Raw genomic sequence first — 12,038 nt, 5'->3', positions numbered from 1 at the left:
AAAAAAAAATTGTAATTAGGTGGTCCTGACCCTGGGAGTTCAGGGGAAATTGCTGCTCTCCTGTCAGACATGCAGGATTAAAGAGTAATGCTCATTTAGAGTGAGTGATGAATTTAGAATTTCCTTTTTGGGGTAAAGAAATGTTTGGCCACCAAACCTGAAATTGAGGCCAATCTTATTTGTGGCCACGGACCCTTTACATGGATTCCTCTTAGCCAATCCCACACCCCCTAGGTAAGTCAAATATCACGTTTCCATCCATTAAAGAGGGTGATTAAAAGCTTTAGGATCTCCAGTTAGGAAAACCACACTTTCACACACCTCTACCTTTTGGCCTCTTTTAGTACCTCTTTCAATTTTCATGTGCTCTCTACCTCCTTAGCATACAGCCACTGATATATTTTCTATTTCTCAATGTAAAATGATACTTAGTCGGAAGAATTCTATACAAAAATAAAATACATTTTACCAAACTGTATACAGAGTTACAGAGATAGTGCGGGTAGGTGTATAAATTACTTTGTGATTATCTGTTCATTTATATTCTTCCATTTTGCCAGCTTCAGGCAGATTGTTAATGAATGTTTGCACGCACTGTCAGCAATATAAGAATTACAATTTATTAGCTTCTGAAGGGAAAAAGTAACATATTACCTGGATAATAGTTCACCAACTGATCCATTAATGTTTCCTGGGTAACAATAACATGAGCTGCATTCATATCAGATATAGCACAGCAAAGAATTTCTGCCAAAGGAACAAACTGGGATTGAGAAATAGGATTCATGTGAATTGGAGATACATCACCTAAAATGTAAAAAAAAAGAGAAAGCAAGCTGCTTATTTGGGATATTGTTTAGTTTACTATTATTCATGCTATAGCCACTTAAACATGAACTTCAACTGCCACTACCTCCCTTTTATACTTCTGTTTTGTCTCAGAGTTAGCCCCCCTTACCCTCCACTCTCCCCTGCTCTTTTAGTAACTAATTACGAAGAATATTTTTCAGGAATAAAAATATGACTCCTGGCAAGCTGATGGTAATGCACTGATATTTGCAACAAGAGAAAAAAGGTTTTTTAAGTAAAATGAGATTACCTTAGGTGTTTTTAATTCAATGTAAAATTGCGTATAAGCTGAGTTAAGAAGGGACTTAAAAAGAGAAAAAGGATGTTTGACTTCTTCTGGTTTGCTTGAATGACAGCTTACGTACACTAAAATGTGGAATCTATGTTTCTCTGAAGAGCTACGCAAAAAGCAAAACACCCAGCAACTTTTCTGAATAGGTGAGTTGTATATCAAAGTTTTCAAAAAATTGGGATGGAAGAGAAAAGAGACATACCAAAGATTGTCTACATCGTTGCTCGCACAAATTTTAAGACCAGTTCATCTGAACCACTGCTAGAACTGGTAGAAAAATTATTGGTAAATTTCCCATGTGTAGAGAAAGCCTAAGAAACAGGATTATCTAGTTGACTGAGCAAAAAGCAGGGAGCCAGAAAATTTCTCAGTCCTGTTATCATCTCTGCCACTGTTGCAACAATAATTTTGTACTTATACAGCACTGTATAATTTACGCTATTCCTCAAAACACCCCCTATAGTGTAGGTAAATATTATCCCCATTTTACGAACAGAAAACAGAGACCCAGGGAGGTGAAGTGACATATCCAAGGTCATGCAGCAAGTCTGGGTCAAGACCCAGGTATTCAGACTCTCAGGCCCATCCTGATCAAGTGGATCACAGTTCCTGTTCAGAAAAGGCACTTAACCTTTCTGTTTTTATTTCTCTCTTTATATATTGTTTATCATCAGCACAAAACATATATACAGCATCATCAAATTACTCAGCCCTCTACAAGATATTCCATGACCCAAAGAACTTTACAGTCATGATTCCACCTGAAAAGCTTCTGGGCTCTCAAAATTCTGGAAATAAGTCAGAAGATATTACAGCATTCAGTAAAATGGCATTAAAAGCCACAAAAGGGATTTTCTTTTGCCATTTTGTGCAGCCCGGCTAAGCACCTACATGGAGTGTAGTACTGCAAATACTTATGTACATGCTTCACTCATGAGTAGTCCCAATTAAACAAACTGCTTTAGGGTTGAATTAAATGGCACTACTCATATGTGCATCAAGCATGTGCATCAGTATTTACAGGATTGCTGCCCAAGGAACGATGATCTTGTAAGCAAGACCTTGGGCTGTGAACCAGGAGATTTGGGTCCTATTCATGGTTCTACATTGGTCAAGTCAAACTAGTTAGCTTCAGTTTCCCCGTCGGTAAACTGGGGATGATAATCCTTTCCCCTTTCCCTGACAGGGATAAGGTAAATACATTAACATTTGTCTGGAGTTCCGATACTATAGTGATAAGTGGGATATAAAAGCCTATAAACAACTACCACCACCACAATCAATCCCTAAACAAACAGACTATCCAATACTTACATCACTGTGATAAGTAAAAACAAGACTATACAGCGGGGGTTTGCACACATGGTAAGATTAACAGCATATTATATCCCTGAATAAAACTATGTTTTTGATTAGATAAATTATTCTCTTTTGTCATCTGTTGGTATTTCTGTATATTGCACATACAGCCCATAGTACCATCAACTACCAAGGCATGCATAATGTAACAGCAAATCCCCACTGGGTACTTTATGAGGTAGAGAGATGATTCCAGAGCCAAAGAGGTTAGTCTTCTTTTAAAGAGGAAGAAGTGTGACTTTACATGCTAAGTTTGTGTAGATCAGGTTAAGCAATAATTCAGGTTTAATTTAACTAAACCAGACAGATAGTTGGATGACTATGTAATCTGACCCTTATCATACTGTAGCCAGAAAAACACTCAACACCGAATGTATCTCTTACATAAACGGAATAAGGAGCAGCACTTTGAAGAACTTTTATTAAATTGCTCTGGACCTTTGTTTTACAATTTATGATTATGTTCAACAAAAAGTGTTTAGAAAAAGCTGAGCATTATTTCCCCAGTGATGTTGCTAAGATACAACTTGCAGGTGCATAAATCATTGCAAGCTTTCTTTGTGCAGGAAAGGAAAATAAACCTTCAATAACAGCCTTTTAGAATAGCTGGCCATTTCAGTTCTTTAGTATAGGTAAGCCCTCTGGTTACAAGACTCTTTTTGCAACTTATTTCTATGTTGGAGTTTTCTGTTTCTTGTAAAAAAGACAAAAGCGAATCAGGTTGCCATGCAAGAGTTAGGCAACACAGCAAAACACATGTAATGTGGCGACTGCTTTCTGATAACTATTTTCATGTGCATTACTGCCTCAATCTACATACGCCCGTGAGAGAACACACCACTCTATAACTGATGTAAATTTACATATTCACACTGCTTGAAAGAGCAGCAGAATTTTTAGCACATTTATAATGCAATTCGCAGATTGATACTACCAGAAAACACACAAATTTTAATTCAGTGTACATCACAGTGCTCCTCCACTACTGAAATAAAACAAATATTTAAAATATGCAGAAAAACTAAATACTTTTAAAGCAAGCATGGAGGAGATCATGGATAACAATACAAAAATACTGATCTACTTCTCATTAAACTGTTGGATTTATTATTTTTATTATTAAAATGCATTTTAAATAAAGAATCCTCATTTTACAGAAATATGCAAAAAAAATTAGATTTGTGTGGGAAAATACTCCTTTCATAGTTTGTGTGCTTTGTGTTCTCTGGGTCTGATCCTGCACTGCTGAAGTCAATGGGAGTTTTGACATTCACTTCAATGGAAGCAAGATGAATCCCTTTATGCTTCAGAACTTGTAATATATTTGCTCCTTTTACACATCAGAAAAGGCACACTTTACAAATTCTGCACAACACAAAGCACCACTTCTTTTCCCAAACATTTCTCTTGGTAAGACTAATTGTCTCCATTTCCTTGTAGTAGATACAAAAAGACTTGCCTTGACCCAAAATTAAGAACCTGTCACCAATCAGGTAAAATACATACCAATCCTCCTGATTGCTTAAATACAACATAATGTCCATGTTGCAAAGAAACAATGAGGAGTCCTTGTGGCACCTTAGAGACTAACATTTATTTGGACATAAGCTTTTGTGGGCTAAAACCCACTTCCTCAGATGCATGGAGTGAAAAATACAGTAAGCAGTATATATTTATTTATTTTACAGCCTCATTAGCACTGACCCCCCCACTTGGTAAGGCAACTCCCATCTTTTCATGTCCTGTAATATATATATTGCTTACTGTATTTTTCACTCCATGCATCTGATGAAGTGGGTATTAGCCACGAAAGCTTATGCCCAAATAAATTTGTTAGTCTCGAAGGCGTCACAAGGACTCCTTGTTGTTTTTGTTGTTTTTGCTGATACGTTCTAACACTGCTACCACTCTGAAACATGTTGCTTAGATTAACTTTTACAAAAGCATGTTTACTGACCCCGAAGTAGGCAGTTTGCCAGTCATGTATTGACCTTCAAGTGGTTTTACCAGTCTACTCAAACTCAGCTAATTACCTGGATACATGAAACCTGAGAGTATCTTTTTGGAGTATGTACTGGCTCACAGTGTGGGAAAGTCATCTGTAATACAAGCCATAGATAACAGTACTCAGTGAACAGAAAAGCCTCCAGATACTCTTGACCAACATAAAAGGATTTTTTGTTCCATCTCTGTAACTTGGGAGGTTTACTGGGTTTTAATAGTACATAACAGATGGTAGCTTTTCTGCCTGTTTAGGCATTAAAAATAAATACTTATGTCCACTTTTAGTTCTGGTGTAAGCCAGCATAATTCCAGTGAAGTTAATGAAGTTGCATCTATTTACACCAGAGCTCAATTTAGCCCTTAGATTTCAAAACCCTGGTGTATTAACGAGTAAATCATTCTGAAGAGAAACAAAAAACACAACTAAGTTATCCACATTTCCTGATATACTGATATCTGTTATACGACACAGAATGGATGTTATAAGCCAAGAGAAATGCAAGATCAACATTTCAATTATCCTTAGTCAAAAGTAACCATGCAGAGTTAAACAAACTGACCATGCTAAACATTCCATGAATCCCATAAACATTTGCATGATAACGTTGCTACTACTGATGTTTTCTGTTTGCTGCATCTTTATATAAAGGACTAAGTTTAGCCCTAGCATAAACAGGCACAACTCCATTAACATGCAAGTTTTGTGCCTTTCTGTAGACATGTGGTTCTCAATCTATTTACCCTTGTTGGCCATATATGCAGCTCTCTGTGTGTTATGTGGTCCACATCCACATATATAGATATAGATAGATACACACACACACACACACACACACTCAACCTGTATGGTCCTGAGGATTCACATGGGCCACTGCTCTATGGTGATTGGGCCGCAAGCGGCCTGCAGGCCAAGAAACACTGCTGTATACTGTAATGTAACAAGTCAGCAAAGAGACGTGCCTTTATGCACAATCAAGGAGTAATGACATTTACAGGTAAAAAGTATTAGGAAATTTTTTAAGAGGAAAAGTGTTGGTGAAGAATGAACATAGAGAGTTGTGCAAAATGTAAAAAAAAAAAAAAAACAACCACTGATTTATATTTAAATGCATCTTTTAAAAATCTTTCAAAAGTTCTATCTATTTCACAGACAGGATGGGCATCACATGAAAGTGGCTGTAATGATAAATTTAATTATTCAATTCATGTGCTTAAGTACATTTGTCATATAAAAGAAATACCATATGTGCCACACCTGGTTTGAGAAATGTCCAAGTTTTTATTGATATAAACAGTAATAGTTTAGTCTTGTATAAGAAGTTCCTTTATGTACTGCTGCATTAAAGAATTTGTATTCCTGATGGGCTGGGGGAGGGGATCCCATTTGCATACAAAGAGCTTTGAGAACAAAAGATACAAATAAATTTCAGCATTTTAGCACTGAAATTACATTTGTGTGTAATACCTAAAAGTTTAAAAACTTCTTGTTGAAGTGGCAACTCAGCACATCTGACTGACTTCTGGGGCCATACTTATTAATCTGTGCTAAAACAGAAGACTGCATATTAAATACAAACATTATATTTCAACTACTGATTATTACAAGAATAAACTGTGACACAATATGAAAAAAACAATAGCCCCTTTCAGGTTAATCTATTATGTAAAGATTTTAAAACCAGTGATCTAGTGCTATACTTTTAGGGCCACATTTTTCAGAAGTTCTCAGCATCAGCAGTTCCTGAAAGTCTGGTCCCAACTGCTGAGAACTTTTGAAAATCTAGTCCTTAGAGTTACCTTCTAACGCATGTAGCCAGTTACCATGGAACTCTTAGTTAGCACATAATAGCAACCTCAGCCTGCTTAGTTTCATTACAAACATCTGGAATACATACACACATATGGTGAAAATGAAGCCAGATATCAATACAGCATCTAAAGGGCATGATCACGGAAATCAGCTGGAGTCTTTCCAGTGGGCTTGGATCAGGCTCCAAAAAAGGAACGCAAGTGATGTGAGAAATACAAATGGATTTGTATGGCATGGCTGTCAAAGTGCAAAAAGAGGAGAAGAACTAGGTCATGCTGAAACACATTTCTGGCTTTCAGAACATGAGCGTGTTAAATATGTTCTAAGGACCACATATGGCAATGGGCAACAATTAAATACTTTAAAAATTATCACAAAGCTGGTTTCAAGCACCTAAATCATTAACAGAACACTTGACTGGATTTCCAAATACAGATAAGGACATTATAAAAGAAAATGAAGCTATTTTTTTTGTTTGCATATTTACCTACTAAGACACAGGCTCAAGGTCCTGTGTTCTACCTACAATAGCTGACAACATAATGAGCCTCCAAAATAGCATAAAGAATTCTGCTTCTAATTCCACAAGCTCTGTATACCTCAGCAAAGGAGCTAGACCCCAAACCTTTTTGACAATCACAATGGTAAAGACCTAATTTGGGTCACATCTGTTTTTTCTCATTTACAGAAAAATTTTATTTATATATAAAAGCATGTGACAGTGAGGGTGTAATGTGCTTAATAGAAAGCATCAGGAAGAGCGTATAGAGGATCCAGATGGAGGAAAAGAGAAGGGACAATGCTGTCACTTTCAAAATGAGAAGATTTATCTTTCCCAGTAAATTGACTACCAAGGGTGTTTAGTGCCTATAGATAACCCAGGTTCTAGCTCCTTTAATATATCTAATATACAGTAGAGAATCTAAGGGTTAGAAGTATTTCCAACTATTTCACTTTTTTTTTTTTTTGGATGTAGATAAATATCACCCTTCTTTCACTGGGCATATTACTATTTCCACCAATACATCACCTTCACACCATTAAACTGGAGTAATTATAGAATTGGCATTTGTGCTGCAAAGTTTATGGGATAATTTTTCCAATAAGCTGGCCTTCTCTTTGTGGATGACAAGTGAGCCACAATCAAATGCAGATGTAGATTTGAGTTCTTAAAGTGTTAAACTTTCATCTCATCCACACTGTTTCAACAACTGAGCCTTCACCAGCTTTGGCTGAAGGGGGCTTTGGCCCTGCAGTGACATAATGGACTCATGTACCACCTCTCATATTGGCTACTCTGTTCAACAAAACCTGCCAGGCTTTGCTGGCAGTATACACCTTTTCCCAAATGTAACTGGTTCATTTCCCTCTCCAAATCTCAGCTTGGCTAGGGGTTGACAACTCCCCTTCTTGGGCCCAGGAAGCACAGTCTACCTAGTAAAAACCCCACCAGGAAGGGAACACTTCTAAGTTAGCATCTTACCACTGGTCAGGAACATACAGAAATGACCTCTTCATTTACCTGTTGCTGAACCTGGGTCCATATCTGAATACAAAGATACTCGAGTGGTTTAGACTTCTAAACACTAAGGTGGTTTATAAACTGCATAATCTAGAGTGGTTTTAAAGTACAACTAGTCAAAGTGGACGGAATCAAACGGTTTAAAAAAGGATAATTAAGATAAACCTTGGTGTTTAAAAACACATCAGGTCACGTGGTGTAAGACCCAGCATACATGGGGCCTCTGAGGACCGAGCAGTCTGTTTTTTAAACTCAAAGTTCTAGTCTTTGGCTAGAAAGAACTGTTGAAAGACCACGGCATGAATGACAAGCAGCATCATAACCACCACACAAAAGTTCATTGAGGAATTATTTTGACATCACAACCTACAGACTTAGAACCCCTAGTTTAGACTGTAGAATCCTCGGTGAGATTTTCCTGTCTCTTCTTCCTTAGCATCAGCACCTATTAGTCTCCTATTCCACAGCTGTACACAGTGTAGTTGTAGCCATGTTGATCGCACGATATTAGAGAGACAAGGTGGGTGAGGTCATATCATTCACTGGACCAACTTCAGCTGGTGAGAGACAAGCTGTTGAGCCACACAGAGCTCTTCTTCAAGTCTGAAGAAAGCTTGTCTCCCTCACCAACAGATATCAGTCCCATAAAAGGTATGACCTCACCCACCTTATCTCTCCTATTCCACAGGGCAGTTTCAGTTTACTTATTTTAGCCAGAAGGACATAACGTTTCCTGCTGTTTGGTTGGTGGGTGATGGGAGTGTAAAATGGAAAAAGTAAGTCTGAGAAAGAAGTCCAATATTAGAATACAAATGCTGCAGATCAAGACCAGATATTGCAAAAGAAATACAACTTTGCAAAGCAAAACTAGCAACATGGTTTTATTTGGTGTTGTAATGATTTTAAAATGGGGTGAACTTGTTGAATTACAACAATTTCTATTTCATATGCCTTTTTCCCTAACCTTCTGCTCCAGAGTCCGATACATGTCCTGATGCTTACAGCTAACTACATACTCTATATGCACTGTACTCTAGACTCCAAGTAATAGATCAATATACGAGAAGCCAAATTAGAATAAAATAAATTCTGTTTTATTCATCATTACCTACTCCAAAACATTTCAACAGACTCTCATCACTGCTGAATAATTTTATGAATCTTGGCTGTTATTAACCTTTCCTGTTGCATTAGTAATACTCTAAATCTAAGAAAGCATTGCATCACCTACATTAAATAACTGCACACAGTATTCAGACAGTTTCCCCATGACAAGTGCTATGAAAATTATTGAGGGTTTGGTGCAAGTCATCCCTAAGTGTGCTCTGTCTTGATCATACAGATGGCAAACATTCTTCTAACATGACTGTTCTTGAAAAAAAGATATAGAAAAATCTCTCTTTAAAAACCATCTGACATATTTATCCAGATTAAGGTACTGTCTTCCAGCTTCTTCATAGTTGTCACAGTTAGTCTCCTCTGTAAATTTTTAACTGGTGGATTATATAACCCACATAACCACAACAGCTCCCTCAGACCAAAATAGCTGACAAAATTATTTTAATAAGGCCACTCACTCACCAGCAGTCTGACATATTTCCTATTTTTACCTTGAGCTTTATTTAGTGGTTTTGCAAGGTTAAATATTTCCAAATGAACCATCACATACAATGTAGTAAGGGAGTGTCAGAGTAAAAATGTGAATGGAGCAAAGAGGCCTACATTATGAACTCACATTTGACCTCTGGTCTGAGAAGTATCTTCTCTTTAATTGTAAGTACTTATACATACTGTAGAGTCTGAGCAGCTGTTACATCAATGATGGTAAAACTCCAGTTCTGTGCCAGATCATTCAAACAAATTAAATAAATCAAATCCCACAGCCTGATGACAACACAATCAGTTTGGCTGGTCTGCATGTACCATTTCTCTATTCTAGTCTATACTGAAGAAGAAAAGTGAAGCTTCTCCAAAATCTCCAGTTACAATATTAGTGGCAAAAACTGATAAAAAGATGCACATTTACACAATTAATTCTACCCTTTTACATCCAAGGTATTATACTCAGTCACTTTATTTCAATAGATTAGAATGGCTGTCTCCTGTTTTAAAGGAAAGCCTGTCAAAAGGAGCAAGTAAATCAGTATCATCCATTAACATCAGTATAGGATTAACACAGGATTTAAAGAAGCAGATAATGACTAAAGCCAGTTCCATTTTAAAGTTAATTCCCCACTCTTTGTTGGGGATTCAACTTCATTCTGAAATGGGTTTAAATCTCTTGGCAATTCATATTGTTGGGGACACTGGGGCACGGCCACTAGGTAACTCGAGGGGATGGAAGACCACGAGTGTCGATGAAGCCCCCTCGCACTAGGCCCAGGTGTCCTTGGCCCCCCCTCCCGCCTGGAGGCACTGGCAGCAGCTCTGCGTACTAGGCCCAAGTGTCCTTGGCCCCCCCGCCTGGAGGCACACACAGCAGTTATGCTGAGAATCTGCAACAATATGTTGCAGAGTCAGACTGCCTGAAACTAAGCAAGGCCAAACAAGGCAGATATGGAAAAACAATGCTGAATAAAGCAGCTTTATGTATAGTTTAACAAATGATACAAAAAATCAGGGAACTAGCTGGGAACTGGATTGGCTAGCTATATGGATACTTGGGGCAGCTTGCTATTAGATAAGTATGCTGAAAAAAAGGATGTATAAAAGCCTGTGTAACTTCCTGCTCTGGGTGCAGGATTTGAGATTTTATTCTCCCTGTACCTTTTTTTTGCAGCTGCAAATAAACTTTTCTGCTTCTCCACCCCGTTGTGATTATTGGGTGTAGCACACCGGGTAACGAACCAACTCAAGCTGTTGTTCAGCCTCTCGGCACTGGGTGCCGGCAACAATATTCTGCAGCCCAATACCTATTAAAAATAATCTGATTTAACTCAAAACTGATCATCAGATGGGCTTGAGAAAACATGTTCTATAAAAAACATTTATCTTAAGTATAAATTTTTCTTCTATTATGTTCAAGGGCCAAGTAATAGCTGTTAATTACTTTAACCAGGGCACGCGGATTATAATTTAATTTTGCACATTAAGGACCCAATCCATTAATTGGATTACATGTGAGCAAAAGCTTAATTTAAACATCACATTGCATTAAAAAAAGAATATGTTTGCATTTAGTTTCTCTTTGTAAAAAAAATTCTAATCTCAGATGTGGAATTTCATGCTCTGAGGTATGAGAGAGGCACAGTTTCCCAACTTTGCTGCTCCTGTTGGTTAATAATTGTAGATAATTTTCTGTTGCACTCCATTAATCAGGCAGCAGCACATCTGTCATAAATATAAAGGGAAGGGTAACTACCTTTCTGTATACAGTGCTATAAAATCCTTCCTGGCCAGAGGCAAAACCCTTTCACCTGTAAAGGGTTAAGAAGCTAAGGTAACATCGCTGGGACCTGACCCAAAAATCACCAATGAGGGGACAATATACTTTCAAATCTGGGGGGGAACCAAAGGGTTGTCTGTCTGTGTGATGCTTTTGCCGGAAACAAATCAGAAATGCAAGCCTTCCAACTCCTCTTAAGTTAGTAAGTAATCTAGCTAGAAATGCGTTAGATTTTCTTTTGTTTAATGGCTGGTAAAATACGCTGTGCTGGAGGGAATGTATATTCCTGTTTTTGTGTCTTTTTGTAATTTAAGGTTTTGCCTAGAGGGATTCTCTATGTTTTGAATCTGATTACCCTGTAAGGTATTTACCATCCTGATTTTACAGAGGTGATTCTTTTACCTTTTCTTTAATTAAAATTCTTCTTTTAAGAAACTGATTGCTTTTTCATTGTTCTTAACATCCAAGGCTTTGGGTCTGTGTTCACCTGTACCAATTGGTGAGGATTATTATTATTATTGGGGGGGCAGGGATAGCTCAGTGGTTTGAGCATTGGCCTGCTAAACCCAGAGTTGTGAGTTCAATCCTTGAGGGGGCCATTTAGGGATCTGGGGCAAACATTGGGGACTGGTCCTGCTTTGAGCAGGGGGTTGGACTAGATGACCTCCTGAGGTCCCTTCCAACTCTGATATTCTATGATTCTATGATTATCAAGCCTTCCCCAAGAAAGGGGGTGTAGGGCTTCAGGGGGATATTTTGGGGGAAGACGTCTCCACGTGGGCTCTTTCCCTGTTCTTTGTTTAAGAGCTTGGTGGTG

General features: G+C 37.8%; 1 protein-coding gene across 1 annotated transcript in view; it reads right to left on the bottom strand.

Annotated features, from left to right (window-relative positions):
• The window catches only part of STOX1 (storkhead box 1), a 37,627-nt gene that overhangs the window by 12,476 nt on the left and 13,113 nt on the right, over positions 1-12,038 (bottom strand). Inside the window, exon 2 of the mRNA XM_074958899.1 lies at positions 655-807. Within this exon, the coding sequence (XP_074815000.1) occupies positions 655-807 (153 nt within the window). The remainder of the gene's footprint in view (positions 1-654; positions 808-12,038) is intronic.

This window comes from Natator depressus, chromosome 7 (genome assembly GCF_965152275.1).
Source record: "Natator depressus isolate rNatDep1 chromosome 7, rNatDep2.hap1, whole genome shotgun sequence".
In the NCBI taxonomy this organism is placed as follows: Eukaryota; Metazoa; Chordata; order Testudines; family Cheloniidae; genus Natator; species Natator depressus.
Note: the sequence above shows the minus strand (reverse complement) of the source record. Positions and strands in the feature narration are given on the sequence as shown.